We start from the raw sequence: 19,603 nt of genomic DNA, 5'->3' as shown, positions 1-19,603 counted from the left end.
TGCTTAAATCAATTCCCAAATCTTTTTGAAATGGCAATTTGAAAGGCGTTATGTTTGCTTTCACCAGTTACAGATAATAACCTCCCAACTTGACAGATTTATTAAAAATACTTGCTGCTAGATCTGTAACTTTATGCCCTAATTCTTTTATAATTTTGAAATAAAAATTATGTCATTCTCTGACTTTATTACATTAAATTCATTTAATTTTGTTTCTAGTTTAGATATATAGTTTATAGTTTAGATACTTTTGTATTTCTGTACTGCTCTTCTGCATCACTGTCCTTACTGAAAACAGAGGCATAGCATTTGTTGGTTTTGCACCTGGGACTAGTTTATCTTTAATCTTTACCAAATCTTTAATCTAGAAAGTCACTGCTTTTTGTTGGTCTCTGTTTATGTAACTAAAGAAAATGTTACTGTTTCTTTTCAATTCTTCTGCAAGATGTAACTCAGCTGGAAAGTTTCTACTTTATCCTCTTGCTTCTTGACCTCCATATTCCAGCTTTTTTTAATTGCTACAGCAATAACTGGTAAATAATATCAGTTCAAGATTGTCTGTGGGGTCAATATGAAGCAATTAGATTATGGCAATATACATTATAGGTTTCACTGAAACTATAATGTTCTCTTCTTAAAGGAGGAATGTAACTAGTTACTATTATTTTCTCTGTAGAACAGTTAAGGTTAAGACCAGGCTAATGATAGAGGAAATTGGGAAGCAACATAGAAAGAACATTCCTGTGCACTCCTACCATAGGTGACAGGAAGTCCCCTAGTTTGATTTTGTTATTGATGTCCGCAAAATTGTTGCCTCAGTTTCTAACCTATGCACATTTCCCACATGACATTCTTGAACATCTTCCAGTCTTTGTACAGATGGTACATATCTCAGTATCTCCCAATTTAACATAACACTATTTTTGAAAAGTAAATTCTGTATTGACTTTAGTGAAGCTTGCTGTAGACTTTTCCATTTTCAAAATTTGACATTTTGAAAAAACTTATTTTTTGATTTGCTGTGCCAGGTGTGTTTTCTTCACTTCTCATAGCAAATACTGAGACGATATGACTGAAAACAAAGCACAGATTTGGTTGGGGTTTTTTTGGTGACAGCTGGTAGGATACGTAAGATTTGTTTCTGCTGTAATACAAGTACATGATATTTCTAAAGAAAATACTATTACATTTCAATCTCTTACTTTATTCTATGTTTTAGTTGGAAATTTAAAATCATTTTTACCTGTTTAAAGCAAGCTTCCACCAGATTTGGAGGGAACATATTTCTGTGAAAAAGAAAGAAAATAACATCAGAAGTAATAAGACTCCAGTAATACTTTAAGTAGTGGCACAGCTAATAAAAGGACAGCTAATTTTCAAAGGAATCCTAACACAAATATGTAATCGTGTATACAGTGAGTAGAGCTTTGCATATAGCATTGGCCTGGTTAGCTTTATCAGCATGAAATGTAGTAGGGTTGGATAGGTCCTGTCAATTGCAATCTCTATATGCAATATTGTATAGCAGGTCTGGTTATGGAGCAGAATATTAGCTAAATTACCAAATGAACAAAGCTCTGTGGGTCAGTGTTGACTTTTAATTTTGTATTTATTAATGCTGTCTGAATCCAGATGAATAAAAAGTTATTAATATTTAATGCATTTCTACTTCTCAAACAATTTTTGCAGTCACGTAGTTTAGTACATCATGACATTTATCACTTGATTTAGAGTCTTGTCGTGATTAAGAGATAAATATTTCTGAAGTTTGAGTATTCTTTAATAACACATACACATATAATTATATATGTGTGTGTATACTTGTTACATATGGGGATTTGCTTGTTTGCTTTCCAGAATGGTGACATTTCTGAGGGAATTAGAAGCACCCTAACTGAATAAATCTTGAGGAATCTGAGTGCAAACCTCTTCATGGGTCTTTCTGAAGTCCCCCTTCCTGGCAGCATGACTCTTGAAGGCCTTTCTCCATGTCTCTGGCTTCTCCAAATGGGTTAGTGGAACACAAAATTTTGGTGGCTTACCTGTGGAAAAGCTCCCGAGTTCAAAACCTCAGTTTCCCTACACCCTGGAATACATCTGTGACATATTAGCTCTATAAAAGAATCACAGAATCATAAAATCATTTAGGTTGGAAAAGACCTTTAAGATCATTGAGTCCAACCGTTAACCTAGCACTGCCAAGTCCACCACTAAACCATGTCCCTAAGCATCTCATCTGCCTGTCTTTTAAATACCTCCAAGGATGAGGACTCAACCACTTCCCTGGGCAGCCTGTTCCAGTGCCTGACTACCCTTTCAGAGAAGAAGTTTTTCCTAATATCCAACCTAAACCTCCCCTGGTGCAACTTGAGGCCATTTCCTCTCTTCCTATCGCTTGTTACTAGGGAGAAGAGACCAACCCCCACCTCGCTACAACCTCCTTTCAGGTAGTTGCAGAGGCACTGCAGAGTCTCTGAGCAAGGAGAAAACAAGCTTTTATATTTGTGCCCCTCTATTTCAAGCATTTTACTTGCCTGTTCCTGGAATTTATTTCCCATCCATACAATTTAACAAGGTTGAGTAGATGCACCCAGACTGGCGGCTACAATTTAAAATTAAGATTAATAGCTAAATCAGGGATTCAAGTGAAGTGATAAAACTGTCAGAAGTTGGAAGTAAGGGAAAACAGAGGAATTTGGTAATAAGGATTGTGCTATGGAAGGAGGGGGAAAGACCCATGCAGATAGCAGAACAGAAGTCTTTCTTCTGTGTGTGAAAGAAAGAATCTTTCTTTCTTTGAATATTAAAAGCAGTTTCTTCCCTTGCAACAGCCTGATTTGAAAATAAATCCATGTATTCTTTTGTAGCATTGTAGGGGTTAGTGATATTGGTAAGAAATTTGGCTAATTTAAGCAGTCACTGTCTAAAATTCTCTACTTTCCTTCTCATGTGAATCTAAATATTAGTGTCATCGTTATTGGTACAGAAAATGTGCAATATCATAGCCATACCTGATTAAATCAAGAAAGGCATCTGCTGCTGTCACTTGAACAATTTTGCCTTCTCTGTGCATGTTTTCTTTAGTACCTTTCCCAGGGTGGATGATGACCACAATGATTATACCAATCAATACAGCAATGATCGTAGTACTCATGTAGTAGACTACTGCTCGGACTCCCATCTTCCCTGATGCTTTACTATCCAGGGCAGAAATTCCTAGTAAATTTAAGCACAAGGACATTCACCTCATACAGTTGTGAGTAAAGACTATAAACTCAGCATGATGAAAACGGCTTTGTGGGAAGAGTTTTGATGACCAGTATATTTAAAGCTACCCAAGGTAAGTTGGCCCTCTTTTGCAGCTTGTACTGCCACTGTCTTCCCATCCCACCCCTAATGCTTGTTATGACATAATTTTCTATTACAAGAGTCGCAGCTTTCTGTGCTTTGTTAGCACTTGTTAAAAGCAAAGATTATTGGTCTGATGCAGTGTGGCACTCCCTATATTCCAGTGAGGCAATTCATGGTTTTTGATTAGCATAGTTACCATAGTCTGAAAAATGTACCTTAGAAATGTGCTGCACTGAATTTGTAATGCTAAGAAAGAAAACAGAGTACTCTCAAGTAATGTTGATAATGTTTGCTACAATTAATGTGTATGAAGAGTTTTCTTCAATCCCTAATGGAACAACCTAAGTTTACCTCTGTCCTAAGCCATGGGAGTTTAAAATAGATTAAATACTGTTAGCTTGTTTCAGAAAATCCTTACTATTGTATAAATAAGCATTTAGAGTCTTTTATAAGCTTTGCAAAACTTGGCTCTTCTTAATGCATCTGATCTAATATGAATACTAGGGTGCTCAGTATTGCATCTGCTAAAGTTCACGAGATTGCACCAACAGGGCTGCACTGTGTTTTTTAAATGAAGGTGCAGTTCTGCCAGGAAGAGGTCTGAATTTCTGATGAGGAGTGTCTCATGAGGACTGTTGGAAATGCTCTTTCTCTTTCCAAACAGGTGCAGTTAGTGTTCCTCTCCTTAAAATGCCCCTTTGCTCCCTCTCCTTAAAATTTCAAGTAGTTAATAACTTCCCCATACTTCATCTGGAGGGCTACACCATCTGTCTCAAAACAGTGCTGGTGTTTCTTGTTGGAATCATGCTTTCAAGGTGCAGAATGAAGAAAGAGGTCAGGAAAAGATCTCTTTGCTTTATCTCCTCCTATGTACCTCTATATGGCACTGTCTAATCCAAACTTTTGCGGACTGCCCACATATTTATCTAGACGCCATCTTTGAATATATAGAAGATAATGAAAGTTGCCTAATGTCCGCTCTGGATACTTATCTCAGAGGAGAAAGCATTTAAAATAAGGCAAAAGGACTGTGTGAATATAAATAATATGGAAACATAAAACTAGAATCATGGCCTGGCAAAACTAAATATTTTCTCAAAATGCTTATCATTGTAGATATATCATACTTCTGTCTATCTTCTAAAGGAGGAAATATGTGCTACTGGAGTTACAGTGAAACTACTCTAGATAGTCACTGATGTAACTGAGATCAAGGCTGTGTTCCAGGCTCTGATCAAATCTTCAAAGTATAAAACCAATCACATGCTTCATACTTACCCTTTCATTTCAGCTAGGGCTTGCCTGTCCTTTCGGCAGAAGCAATTAGAGCCAGTAAGATCTGCACCCACAAAATGAATTGCAAAGGGTGATTACTAGATTTGCACCCTGAATTGCTTGATTTATATGTGCCATTGTAGTGGAAGAACAAAGTGTTACAGGCACAGGAAGAAACTGAAAATGGAAAACCAACATTTGAAGCATTTGATCCTTCATTTCTCTGCTCAGCTTTTCCATCAGTAAAACTGGATGATAATGCTTGTGGTAAGTTTACATTTATGCTTTGAAATTCTGTGAGGGAAATGGTAAATGCTACCAAGTAATAAACAGTTATTTTTACAAACAGGAAGTAAATCCTATAGCCAATCTTATCGGTGGATGGAGTTTTGGTTTTTTAGAGTCCTCAAAATAATGCAAATGCAAAATAATGCAGATATAATTAACCAATGCATAAAAATAAAGTTAAGAATTGTTGGAGTCTTTCAGAGCTGCTACTGAGTTGTACAATGTTTATATCAGACAGCATTTGTTGTAAATTTTATTTTTAAAGTATCAGTATATAACCAGTCTGACTATTAAAGACTGAGGCAAAGAAGGCATTAAGTACCTCTGCCTTCTCCTCATCCTTCGTGGCAAGGTTACCTTCTGCATCCAACAAAGGAGGGAGATTCTCCCTGGCCCTTCTTTTGTCACTGATATATTTATAAAAACATTTTTTGTTATCTTTAACAGCGGTGGCCAGTTTAAGTTCTAGCTGGGCCTTTGCCTTTCTGATCTTCTCCTTGCATATCCTCACAACATCCTTGTAATCCCCCTGAGTCGCCTGCCCCTTCTTCCAAAGGCGGTAAGCTCTCCTTTTTTTCTTGAGTTCTAGCCAAAATGCAGCAACTTTCTTGAAGAGCTACTATACTATTACTGGTTTTGTGCCAATTATATATATATATATATATATATACAGACAGATGGTACAAGCAGGTCCAGAAGATTCTTAAAGCATCTGGGTGATAACTTCTTGGTACAAGTACTAAGAGAACCGACCAGGAAAGGTGCCTTCCTCGACTTGCTGCTTTACTGACAGAGAGGGTCTCGCGGGTAAAGTGGCGATTGGTGGCTGCCTTGGCCACAGCGACCATGAAGCAGTCAAGTTTAAACTTTATGGTAACAGGAGGAAAACTGCCAGCAAGACCTCAACTCTGGATATGAGGAGAGCTGACTTCAGGCTGCTCAGGGAACTACTTAGTAAGGTCCCCTGAGAAAAAGCTTTTGAAGGTGCTGGGGTCCATCAGTGCTGGTCTCTTCTTAAGTACCGCCTCCTAAGAGCACAGGAGTTCCAAAATGTCAGAAGTCAAGCAGGTGAGGTAGAAGGCTGGCTTGGCTGAGTAGGGATATTATTCTAGAACTAAGACAAAAAAGAAAATGTATAGCCAGCGGAAGCAAGATCAGGCGACATGGGAGGACTGCAGAGATGCCGTTCGCCACTGTAGGGAGGAAATGCGCATGGCCAAAGCTCAATTAGAGCTGAAGCTGGCCAGTACTGTGAAGGACAATAAAAAGGGCTTTTAAAAATATGTAAATAGCAAAAGGCAGGCCAGAAATAACATTGGCCAGTAATAACATTGGCCAAGTAATGACGAGCATGGTCACCTCACAAACAGGGACATAGACAAAGCAGAGATGTTTAGGTCTGGGAAGCCTGCCATATGAGGATAGGCTGAGAGAGCTGGGTTTGTTCAGCCTCAAGAAAAGGAGGCTTAGAGGTGATCTCATCACCATGTACCAGTACTTAAAGGGGAGCTACAAAGAAGATGGAGACTCCCTTTTTACAAGGAGTCACATGGTGAGGACTAGGGGTAATGGGTACAAGTTACTCCCAGGGAGATTCCAATTGGACATGAGAGGAAAATTTTTCACAATGAGAACAGTCAACCATTGGAATAATCTCCCCAGGGAAGTGGTCGACTCCGCTACACTGGACACGTTTAAGACTCAGCTGGACAGGGTGCTGGGCCATCTCGTCTAGATTGTGCTCTAGCCTAGAAAGGTTGGACTAGATGATCCTTGAGGTCCCTTCCAACCTGGTATTCTATGATTCTGTGAATATTTATGAGGACCAGAATGGACAGTTTGTTCTACGCACTTATTCAGAACTGGTTCATCATTTTATATATTTAAAATCTTCATCATTATGTATCAAAAGTAATTTTAAATAAACCAGAAGTTAAAAATATTGCAGGCAAAATGTTAGATTCTCTTACACAAAACACAAGAATTTTAGTATAGGAAAGCAAACGCATAAACTTCGTATTTTTTCCAAAAGTTTTTAAAGGGCAGCAAAAAGCTTGCATGAACAGGGACTTCTCACATGAAAAGCAGTAGCTGAGCATTTTAACTTTTTCAAACTGAAATTACACACATGCATATATGTATATATACGCACACCCCCTCTCCCCAGTGACAGAACCTTGCTGGTTGGCCCTCTTGGCTGCCAGGGCACACTGTTGGCTCATGTTCAATTTGCCATCGACCAGAACATACGATTTAAGTTTAACAAGGGCAAGTGCCAGATTTTGCAACTGGGACATGGCAACCCTGGATGTACATACAGACTGGGGAACGAGAGGCTGGAGGGTAGCCCCGCGGGGAGGGATCTGGGGGTTCTGGTCAATGGCAAGTTGAACATGAGCCAACAGTGTGCCCTAGCAGCCAAGAGGGCCAACCGTGTCCTGGGGTGCATCAAGCACTGTATTGCTAGCCGGTCAAGGGAGGTGATTGTACGGCTCTACTCTGCACTGGTGAGGCCTCATCTTGAGTACTATGTGCAGTTTTGGGCGCCACAGTACAAAAAAGGATACAAAGCTACTAGAGAGTGTACAGAGGAGAGCCACAAAGATGGTGAAGGATTTAGAGGGGAAGCCGTATGAGGAGCGGCTGAAGTCACTTGGTCTGTTCAGCCTGGAGAAGAGGAGACTGAGGGGAGACCTCATCGCGGTCTACAGCTTCCTACAGGAGGAGGGGCAGGTGCTGATCTCTTCTTCCTAGTGACCAATGATAGGACCCGAAGGAATGGCAGGAAGATATGCCAGGGGAGGTTTAGGTTGGACATTAGGAAAAAGGTTCTTCACCCAGAGAGTGGTGGAGAACTGGAACAAGCTCCCCCGGGAGGTAGTCATGGCGCCAAGCCTGACAATATTTAAGAAGCATTTGGACAACGCCCTCAGACATATGGTGTGATTTTTGGGGTTGTCCTATGCAGGGAAAGGAGTTGGACTCGATGATCCTTGTGAGTCCCTTCCAACTCAGGACATTCTATGATTCTATGATTCCATGATTCTGTGATATATTTACTGTATTTATGATTCTAGATTATACAGAATTCTAGAATTTATAAATCCGGAGTTGCTTCTATTGTTTTTAATTTTCTCAACATTGTAAGCATGCTGTACATAGTCTATGTGTAATCTTGGATTATCCTAGGGCACACTAATGCAGAAGGATGATACTCCTCAGTAAGATCAAAGATAAAATACACTGAGCATATTCTCTTTAGATAACGTTTAAGCCAATAATAGCTTGGATCTGCTTGTTCAAAAATAAATTCCAAGGAATTATTTTAAAAGCCAAAGAGCAGAGCCTATGCTAAAAAGTCCTACAACTTCAGAACACTTTCTCCCTTTAATTAGTGCAACTGCATCAACTGATTTCTTGCAGAACAGCCCAATGTCCTCAAGACATAAGTTATGAGCAATTTAAGTCTGATATTTGAGTTTAAGCATATACTTACTTTTCCTGTTACAGTACCTAAGAGTTTCTGCCTGTGTTTTTTTTTTTAGAAAGAAGGGATGTACATATTTACATAATTAGAAGGAATATGCATATTTACAACAATGATAACTGGTCAGCAGCTGGTATGACTGAGACCCTCTTTCTGTATGTAAACCCCTAGTCAGCAAAGCATTCTTGGACTTAAATTTGTCCTTAATGTTAATCACTAACTAATGTGGTTTGCCGAATCAGGGCCCACAACTAGCAGTTTTTAAATGGAATGTTTTTCTTTACACTCACTGACCTCAAATAATCCAAACAGTAAGTAGTATGCCACTGAAGAACTGGGCAAGTAGCAAGATTCTTTTTATTATGCTTTTCTTAAAAAAAAACAGTCACTACATAGGACTGATCCTAGTACCTTCAGTGATTTTATCATTTGTCAGAGCAAGCAGCCTGTGCCGCGCTCCTGGATTATGTTTTCCCAGGTGCAAGACCTTACACTTGTCCTTGTTAAACTTCATAAGGTTCTTGTTAGCCCACTCTTCCAGCCTATCCAGATCTTCCTGCAGGGTGGATCTCCCTTCCAGAGTGTCTATTGACTACTGGAAATAAAAAAGAGAGGCTTTCTATGATCATTATGAATTCTTTCCTTATTCGGCATATTAGAACTGAATTGATAGCACTTCCTTGCTAATGTAGATTTTTTTATAAATTTCCTTTAGATGTTTCAGATTCAGTCTTTAAAAACAAAACATTATGAACATAACATTTTTTTATTGCTAATTCTTTTCCTGTTTATTTTTACAGTCTCTTCATTAGGAAATTGCAGTCACTTGTTAAAGACTCTTATGGTGGAACAGCAATAATGGCAACTGTTGATTCAGGAGTGTTGCCCTAATTTTGTTTCTTTAAGGTTGTCTTTCACTCTCCTAATGAAGCAGTCTTAAATGGGCTACTCCTGACCCCTTACATCCACTAAGCACTGTGTGATGAGTAAACTCTCAGTATGAGATCATGAGAACAATCCCTTTTGTGTATGTTGATGAGGATTTGTGGAAACGAATAACACTGTGCAAGGTCACAGTAAAATATGCTGACAGAAAAATTCTAAGGAAAAGCAATAGTTAGGTAAAGACAATTGAAGTATTGCCTGAGTTTAATTAACATGATTAAGCTCTAGAGCTTTATTCTGATAGCTGCTGAGCAGGTCCTGAGTGGTGCTGAGCATTCCCAGAAAACAAAAGTTAAATAATATTTAAAGCTTTGACAATTGAGGCCTTCACAGGATCAGGTCCAAAATTAGTCCAAACTCTAGATTATTATTTTTAATAGCAGTAGCAGTAAAAGAATAAAATTGCAAAGAAAAAAGCTAAGTAACATTTTCAAAGAACTATATGCATTGGTGAAGTTAATTAATATTAAAGTAATACAGCTAATGACTTCCTGAAGCCATATAAAATACATGTCTGAAATATAGCTCTGTATGCCTTTTTGCATGAACTGATGGGACAAGCTGTCTCTAAATCTCAGTTTAACTTATACTTATTTGAATATGGAAATTTAAATAATGAAATTAGATATTTTAATAATTTTCCAGGCCTATTAAGAACATTGGACAAATATATCACAGAAAAATTAGTAAATAGTAATTGTATTTGATCCAAAATTACGTGACCATGATTAAGCCAAGCTGGCTAATGAAACCAATGGCTGGGATACAGTAATGCAATTTAATGAGCTAATTAAATGGCTAAGAGTGGCTCCTAAAGGACTAGACCTGCCCCATAGCTTTGTAGTCCTACCCCATCCCTTGCCACCAGAAAACTATTAACTTTGGCTTTTGTAGGGTTAGTTTTTCTGTCAGTTTGTCATTCTGAATCATCTCAGAATGGTGTCATGCGAACACCAGAACTTGTACAAGGGAAGCAGAAGGAGAGCATGTCCAGGAGCAGAAAACTAGCCTTTTTGGCAGCGATTTGCCATTACTTCAGGTTGACCATATTGTTAAACTGCATCCTTTGCTCTTTGATGGCAGCTAAAGCAAGTTAAGCATTCCTTACTTTCCCCTGCTTATCTTTAACTGGCTCTGTTCTCACCATGTAGCTGAGCAAACAGAATCCACCATTTGATGACAAGGAGAGAACAAAGGTGTGTGAAAGAGCACCTGGGCTCAGGAGAGCTCTGGAGTGCCATGGCTACTCAAACCAGCACTGCCTTCAAAAAAAATCAGCATAAAAATATACCTTTATGAAGATACACAGATGTTCCCGTTTCATTTAAGAAAAAATCTCACTGCATTAGTGAATCAGAGAAATCACAGACCTTAACAGAAAGGTGGGACTTAACAACATGTAGAAGAGTCCACATAAGCACTTAAATAAAGTGGTGTGCCTTTGTGGATTCTTTACTACCACAGTGAGGACAAAGGTTGTATATGGTGAAAAAAGCCCCTTTTACAGAAGATGCTAACCTAGCCTTGCCATACATACTTATTTCTGGTACTCATAGAGTGCTTGGTTTGAATTATACCTGAATGTGGACACTGGATAGCTCTCAGTGATTCTGAAAGCTTTTGCACGTGCAAAAGTGATGCAAACTGAACATCGTACTTTCTGTTGGTCCCATACTTCTTGATGGAAACAGTGTAAAAATATGCTAGCAAATAGGTGCAACGTGTGCTAGCTGCAAATTTTTTCCTCCATCCCTTTCTAACTCTTGTTGAGGGAAAATATTTAGTAACTGACCATGTTTTTTCATCCTTCCTCCTCCTAGCTGCAAACACATGTTCTTCTAACCACATAAGGAATATGTTTCTGAAACATTCCATAAAGAATATGTTTCTGAAACCATGGTAAGATACTGTCAGAACATCACTGACTGGTGTGAATGGTAGAGGCCCAAATAATCTCTAGTGGCTTTATAGTGATTTTTACCTTTCAGTTAACCACGAATGAAAGACCATTTTGATGTCATTCATCACTGATAATGCTCTTTCAGTGGAATAACATTACTTTAACTTTATGAAACTCAGTTTGGTTTCAGTGCACCAAGATTAGTTGTTATCTTATAAAAAAAAATGACAGAAACCTACGGTGGAAAGTATTTCTTGGGCCATCAAGTATAGCATTCTTATACAGCAGGCAAATATAATATACAGTCTTCGTTATAAATGTATTGAGCTTGAGGTTCAAATTAATTGCTGTTTTTACCCTAACTATTTTCATGGTAGGATATTCCACAGCCTTGCTCACTTCATACTTTTCTTGCTTCCATGGTGCTTTTTTTCACATGCACAAATAACTTGATTTTCTTCCTTTAAAATTCTTTTCTGTATCAGGGCGGTGTCAATCAGTGAAGGCAGGGAAAAATTCAGTAAAAATCCCCAGACTGTGCTTGTTGTTGCTAAATAATTTATAGACACCAAAGTATTACAGCTCCAAGTAAATTGAAATATGTAAATGCGGTACACTTAGATGCTGCATTTATTGAGTGTCAGTGATATTTATGTTACTGCAGGAAACCTCTTGCAGGAATATGCTGTACTGTTCTGAAAAGTGTAGTTGGTTTACTTTTCAGGGTTGCAAGATAACAGAATACATTTGGAGAACCGTTAGGAAAGTACATTTCCTGAAACTCACATCTGCCTGAGAAGGACCCTGCTGTCGGGTTATTTAGATACCCATTTAACTCTTTGCATTATTCCATCTTTTGCTCACAGTATTGGAATGTGCCAAACTATGCTTTTTGAAGGGAAGCTAGGGAGCAATTTATCTTCTTTATGTGTGCTAAGCAGAGCAGGAAGGAGAAGCAAGCAGGGACTCACAGCAAGCCATGGAGCAGTGATTAGTAACAGCTGACAGTCTCAAACCAAGACTCTCTTTCTTTGATTACCTCATTGTAATAACAGAGTACAAAGGACTGACTGTCCTCAAGCTAAGAATCAGAGACCCAGGAACACAGAAAATAGCAGCTCAGAGTTTGGTTTTTTTTTTGTAACAAAACACTGCTGCTACCTGCACAGTGCAATTCTAAAAAGACATCCTTTTATGTCCAGACATTTGGACTAACCTTTCCTGGAAATGGGATTCTTCTGTTGGGCATAAAGCTGCTTATTTTCTGTATCAGGAGTGAAACAATGAGCATAGAACATTTGCTTAAGAAAAAGCATAATTTAACATGGTAAATTATTTCAGTTTAATTAGAAAAAAGTTAATTGTGGTAGCTGATAAGCCAAAGCACATTAAGATAGCTTGAATCCTACAGGACATGTTGTTACAAGACTGAAATAAATATGCTAGTAGTTGTAACAGACTTCTACCCTGTTCCCCAAGGATGAAAATACTACTTTTCACTCATTCTTAACATATTGCCAAAAATATCTACTTTAACCATGCATCCTAGCAAGATACCACTGCTAAAGATACCTTTCCCTTCTGAATGGTGTTAAGCACATTACTTAGTGCTCCATAAAATACATAATGCAATTTCTTAAAATCTGCTAAAACGATGGTCTGAGTTTTGGCAGACTGTGCCTGAAGTCCTTCAAAGTCATGTTTTTTTATGTGCAGCACTTATTAAACAACAGTCCACAAATGTACAGTGCTTCTGTTATCTGACTGACTGTATGTTATGAAGCTGTAAACTATTTACTATGCTAAATCACTCCTGATCTACTTTAGCTGCTACTGAAAAAATAATATGACATACTTTAGAATACAGATATGAGATTAAAGGTATCTCTAAAGGCACAGTAGCTAGTAATGCAGTCTAATGTAAAAATGCATTTGCTTTTACATCTTCAGTATGTAACAGATGTCTGAAGAGACACTTCTGTTGAATTGCTAGAAAAATGAAGTGAATATAATTCTAATCAGAGAGGTGCAAGATTTAAAGAATGGAAAATTAAGGTCGCCTGTCTAAAAAAAGATAGACATATCTCTATCTATGTGCAAAATGACATGGGATTTGGGGTATGGGATTGTACTGATCTGTAATTTGTCACAGCTCTATGCTGGAAGTATCACCTTCTCACTCAAAATGTGATCCAGTATTGTTGACCAGCCAGTTCTTGGCTTCTTCACTAAAACTTCCAATAATAGAGTCTAATACAGTGATAGCATCTTTTATTTGGATGATTGTCCACTAGGATCTGGCACTAGTTAAGTTCATTTTATAGAGTTCATGCAGAAACCATCATCTGGAAAGAAGTTTTGCTCAGTTGGATGTGACTCAACTAAGACTTGAACTAATGGTAGTGTGTAACTACTGCATCTGGTAACAACCTGGCCATTGGATTTCTGCTTGGAATTTTAATTTTAGCACAATTTTTAAACCCTGAGATCATCTTTCTTTGCTAATTCAGCAATATTAAGATAATTTGGAAAAGAATTGTGTGACAATACCTTTAGATATGTTTAACAAGACTTGATTACTTGTTTTTTTTGAGTAATCTGAAGTTACTCTAGTAACTGCCCACTCACTAAAGAATCCTGCGTATTTTTTTGTTGTTGCAGTAGCTACTATCTATCCTTGTACCAGGTTTATTTGTACCAGGTTTATTAATAATTGAAGTTGCTCTGGCTTCTTTTTTTTTTTTTTTTAGAAATCTTGTCAGTGACACAACACTATTTGGTGCATCTGTGTTCAACTTAAAAGTGATAAATTTTAAGTTTGCTTTCAAGCTAGCAGTTCATTCATCTGCTGCTGTTTTATCCATTGATCTTCCAAAGAATTTATCTGAGCTGCTCATGGAGCTGTTGCTTTCCTTTTTGTCTGTGCTACACAGACCCTGCTGGTGTTTACATGTTCTTGTAATCCTTTTAGTTTATTACATTCTTCCCATGTGTCAGGCATTTTTTTTAGTTTATACTTTTTTGCAACAGTATGTATGCTTCCATGGGCTGTTTTTGGTAGATTCACACTTTGTTCTCTGACTTTTCTCCTCTCACACCTCAAGTATAATTTTAATTTCTGCCAAGTTGTAGTGCTATCTGCATTCACATGAAGCAACATAAATCACTTTGAATGGAGCTCCATGGTGCTGTTGCTATCCTGCTCCCCATATTGATATAAAATTAGCTCAGTTATCTATCTACAACAGTGAAGTCAGCAATGTAGACATAGCATCTTCTCAGTCTGGGGAAGTTTGTCCTGAAAGACATCACACCCAATACCATAGTGATTTTGGTGCAGGACCTAGTGTAGTGGGGCCTCAGTCTCTCTGATAGTCCAGGTACAAATAAGATACACCACTACATAGTATTATCTATCTGTGTCAAAAGGAAATGCATGGAGCTCTTTCATGTCTCTAAGTCAATAGTTGCATTAGAAATTGCAGAACAGTAGCTAATTTGACAATACAAAGTATTTTTAGATTCTCATTTTTTAAAGAATCACATTAACTTGGATTTGATAAGAAAAATTCTGCATATAAAATTTTACATTACATCAAAAACTGAATCTTGTATTAATAAAGAATCTAGAAACAATCTGAGACTTCCTTTATCAAATATAGTGAAGTCTGTTTAAAAAGTATGGGATCTGATGCAGACATCATTTGAAAAAAATTGTATAGGCATTTTTAAATTTATGAAGTAGCAGTCTTTTAAAACACCACTTATAATCCATAAGTTAATACCTTAATAATAAATAAGAACATCGTAATGCATAACATCATGAGCATTTTTACATTTTTTTCATGGACCATAAATCATAATTTAATCACACCCTAAATATCCCTCAAGAATTTAATGGGTAACAATCAAATCAACTTTAGGAAAAAATTATTTTCTATTCGTAAATTTAAGGTCCTCTGGTAATATGCCATATGAACACTAAGGAGTCATTACTTTAGCTGCAATTAGTCTATTACATTTTAAATTGTCATTATAATTTGGATTTTTTTTTCATAATCCAGTAATTATGTTAAGACTGTTCTGAGAACTCGTTATGAAAGTGTGGAATTGGAATTTCATGTGAACAGGCTTTTGTTTTCCTTCTTTTCTCTCATTTGTTTTAATGACCTCTTGAACTTTGGATCACTGATTCAGTTACAGCCTTGCAGCATCAAAGCCGTACATTTTCTGCTTTGTCTTTCTCCACCTTACAGACTTGTAGGAGGCAATGGAAAGAAGTTAAAACTTCCTCTGGAATGACTGACAGTATCAATCAGTGCTTTTTAATAATATTATTCAGCTCTTTTCCAGGATGTTACAGTGCTAAGGACAGCTGAAAAATAGGTTTTGGCTTCCACGATTCAAGTGTTATACAGTTACCATCTGGCCATCATCTGCTTGCAGGCAGGATTGAGGATATGAATTTCTATGAGAGGTCTGAGGTACCAAAGAAAATATCAGCTGATTTAAAAATAAACAGATGAAAAAGGTGGTGGGTTTTTTAAATCGCTGTTATTATTGGACTGTGATGTTCTGCAGAACAGAAAAGAAACCTACTTGTTTTTTAATGAACTATTAAACATCCTATCTTGAATTTGAAAGCTTTATTCTCTTTATGGATGCAGGCCCTTTGCACAGCTTCATTAGCCTTGAGACAGGTATTAGCCAGGCTTAGTAAGCTAATATTCTCTAACTTTGTTTTCAGGGTTTTGGGAATTAAGACATACTGCAATTGTAAATATTGAACAAAGCTGATTTTCAGTGCAAGAATGTATTCATTAATGAAATAGCCATTCATTAGATGAACTCTTGACCAAAATCTATTTTTTCTCTAACTTTGAAAAGGAACTATATTCACTGGAGAATCTCTGATATTATCTAAGTATTCAGATCTAAGTTAGAAGTGGGTGGTGAAATGTCAGAACAAAGTAAGTATTTAGCTTTGCATACAAGTAGAGAGAAAATAAGAGCTGTTTACGGAGGAAGGAATCAGCATCAGCATGTTAATTCTAGTGCAAATAGTGTACTTCTAGTACTATGCTGTACTTTTCTTTTTCTTATCTGCCACCAGTAAAGAGCTAGCGGTATAGTTGCCTGAGGATGAAAAGGTGAGAGGATGAAAAAAACATGATTTCTGCTTAAGCATATAATTATTACAAACCAGAGCCTGATCCTGAAAACATGCTTAACTGAGGCATCTAAGTAAATGTTTGTGTTAACGTACCTAGTCCAAAAAACTCTTCACAACTTGTGAGGCACGAGGCCCTTCAAACTCTTCAGTGAAGTAGCAAAGATGAATATTGCTTAAAGAATAATACCAGAACTGATAACTCTAACTACTCAGGAATTGCAAGTCATGCTCTCCAAATATTGGAATAACTTAGAAAACAGCATTTTTAAAAATAAGTACTCTGTTGTGCGACTCTTGAGTTTTCAGAATATAGTCAGGACCTATTTTTGAGCTTTTCTTCACAACCAGAGGGCCAGGGACTTAATTTGCTTTAATACTTGACTTCCAGAGATGATGGGTCTTTAAGAATAACATTAAGATCCAAAAGCTTCTGATGGCATGAGAGTTAAGCACTTTACTGTTTTCTTTATTCCCATGTTTCTTAGTCAGTATTAGAACCGAATTGCAATTCAATTGTGTCAAACAGTGAAGAATTTGATCTTTTCACTTCCCACGTGATATGGCCCCATAAATAATAAGACAATTTCTTTTTGCACAAGTCTTTCTGTGTCCTAGTAGTTTTTACTTCTCTTTGTAGATCAACGTTGTTATAGCTGATTTTGATAGACTCCTGCAGAGAAAAAGGTCCCCTCAAGAAACTATCTATAGAAGGACTACATGGAACTTTTATATCTGGTGAGCTGAGGAACCACAATTTAAGAGCTTGCCATCCCAGTTGCTTTTCTTGCCATTTTGCTAGATACAACTGTCTTCACAGCAGCAGGAACTGAAAGTTTGTGGTGTACAAAACTGCCCTGTTTTGCTCAGTGTGCAAACCTCTGAGGAACCTGTGTTTGCACTGATTGCATGTGTCCCTCTTTCAGATGGCAATGCAATGCTTCACAATGATGAACTCTTGGCCAAGATCAGGAAAGCAAAATATATAACCTCTGTTGACCTAGGAAAAACTGAGACAAGCCACTCAAGAAAGGCCAGCCTTGAGAACAGGCAGGGGCTGTAGGAATTTTTTTCCCCATTTCTAGAATTCAGATGGCACTTTCTACCTTCCAGAGACAGATAGATGAGGCTTTTAGGTGAATTGAATTAACTTTGCTGTGGTATGTATCAATGACATCTCCGTATTGTCAAACCTGGGAAGATTAAGTCCTAGAGAGAATCAAAGGAAAAAGGCCTTGTGTAAATGGGGAAGAGTGTCATCAGGGTGGCCCAAGTAAAATATCTGAGGCAGTGCATAGAAGTGGCAGAGTATGCCCAGACCTAGCCAAAACTGATGCTTTCTAGAATAAAAAAAACCACCACCACAATTATTTCTGGGACTGGTGGGATAAGAGTTTTGCATCAAACTTCAGCAGTATAACAGCACCCTGGACTGACTTGCATGAAGAAAATGAGATCAGACTGTGTGAGCATGAAAGGACATTCTAGGTTTCAGCAAACATTTTGCTGTGTTCATGGCTGCCTCAGGCGCTCGTCTGGATACAACATTGCAACAAAGGAATAAGGAAAAGGTATTTCACCCTGTGCCATATCTCTGCAAAAAGTTATCAGCCATGAAAAGGAACTATGACATAACTGGAAAGCAATTACTACAAACCAGGCAAGCTCTTAAATATTTGCAGGGATATCTTCTGAAAGACTCTTCATGCCATATACAACAGCATTGTTTATATTTTGCTGCATTCATTTCCCAAGGTCTGAAGGGGAGGATATAGAATATATTCAGAAACAGCTTGGAAGAGAAAATAAAGAAAAAATATGCACTAACAGGAGTGCCTGGATGAAAGGAATTGTAGCTGATGCAGGATCTGCTTTGTGACTCTCTAACATGCAGCTCAAATCCCAGATGTTGCTGATCCTTAGTAATATCTGTAGTCTCAACAAATCTTTCCCAGTTAGGGCTTTCTGCCCTGAGTGTCTCTGTTTTCTCCTCCTTATCTTCCATCACCAGTGAGAGCTGTGTCATGTGGCTGGATACCAAGATGAACAACTGGAAGCAAGGTCAGGCTTCGCAGGAAGATTACAGAGCTGTGGTTTGCATATGCAGGGAGAAGACATGAAAGACCAAAGCTCAATTAGAGTTGAAACTGGCCAGTGTTGTGTCAGGAAACCTGTTAGCCTAACCTCAGTACCTGGAAAAATTATGGCGAAGATTAAACTGGGTGCTACTGAAAGGCATGTAAAGGACAATGCAATCATCAGGCCCAGTCAACATGGATTCATGAAGGGAAAGTCCTGCCTAACTAATTTGATATGCTTCTACAATAAGGTCACCTGCCTAGTGGATGAAGGGAAGGCCGTGGATGTAGTCTTTCTGGATTTTAGTAAGGCTTTTGATACTGCCCCTCACAGCATCCTTCTGGTCAAGTTGTCCAACTGTGGGATGAGCAGGTACATGGTGCGCTGGGTGAAGAACTGGCTGAATGGCAGGGATCAAAGGGTTGTAGAGAATGGGGCTACATCTGGCTGGTGACCGGTCACCAGCGGTGTTCCTCAGGGCTCAATTCTAGGGCCAGTTCTGTTCAATATTTTTATCAATGATCTGGAGGCAGGAGTTGAATGCATCCTTAGCAAGTTTGCTGATGATACCAAACTGGGAGGTGCTGTTGACTCTTGTGAGGGACAAGAGGCCTTGCAGAGGGATCTAGATAGATTGGAGCATTGGGCAATCAATTAATGGCATGAAATTTAATAAGACCAAATGATGGATTCTGCACCTGGGACGGAGTAACACCAGCCACAAGTATAAATTGGGAGAGGGGTGGCTGGAGAGCAGCCCTGCAGAAAGGGATCTGGGGATGGTGGTTGCCAGTAAGCTCAACATGAGTCAGCAGTGTGCCCTGGCAGCCAAGAGGGAAAACCACATCCTGGGGTGCATCAAACACAGCAGAACCAGCCAGTCAAAAGAGGCCATTATCCCACTGTATTCAGCATTGGTGCAGCCTCACCTAGAGTACTGTGTGCAGTTCTGGGCCCCACAATTTAAGAAGGATGTGAAGGTCCTTGAATGCATCTGGTCTTCATAAGTGGTTATGGCAAAGACAAACTGACAAGAAAGTAAGTATGATAAGGTAAAGAGGTGAAAGGAGTAGGAAAGTGAAAGCTGTTAAAGCCTGAACAGAGCCTC

At 38.3% G+C, this 19,603-nt stretch overlaps 1 protein-coding gene across 2 annotated transcripts in view; it reads right to left on the bottom strand.

Annotated features, from left to right (window-relative positions):
- LOC104020628 (excitatory amino acid transporter 1) overlaps nucleotides 1-19,603 on the bottom strand; it is a 93,244-nt gene that overhangs the window by 26,356 nt on the left and 47,285 nt on the right. For both annotated transcript variants that reach the window (XM_087770754.1, XM_087770755.1), the window contains 2 exons: nucleotides 3,012-3,216; nucleotides 1,244-1,286 (listed from right to left, as the gene is read on the bottom strand). In XM_087770754.1, the coding sequence (XP_087626880.1) occupies nucleotides 1,244-1,286; nucleotides 3,012-3,216 (248 nt within the window). The remainder of the gene's footprint in view (nucleotides 1-1,243; nucleotides 1,287-3,011; nucleotides 3,217-19,603) is intronic.

The sequence above is a fragment of the Nipponia nippon genome, unplaced genomic scaffold (assembly GCF_047370975.1).
Source record: "Nipponia nippon isolate SJK-2023a ecotype South Korea unplaced genomic scaffold, ASM4737097v1 scaffold_33, whole genome shotgun sequence".
Classification (NCBI taxonomy): domain Eukaryota; kingdom Metazoa; phylum Chordata; class Aves; order Pelecaniformes; family Threskiornithidae; genus Nipponia; species Nipponia nippon.
The sequence above is the reverse complement of the archived record's forward strand: the minus strand, read 5'-3'. Positions and strand labels throughout refer to the sequence as shown.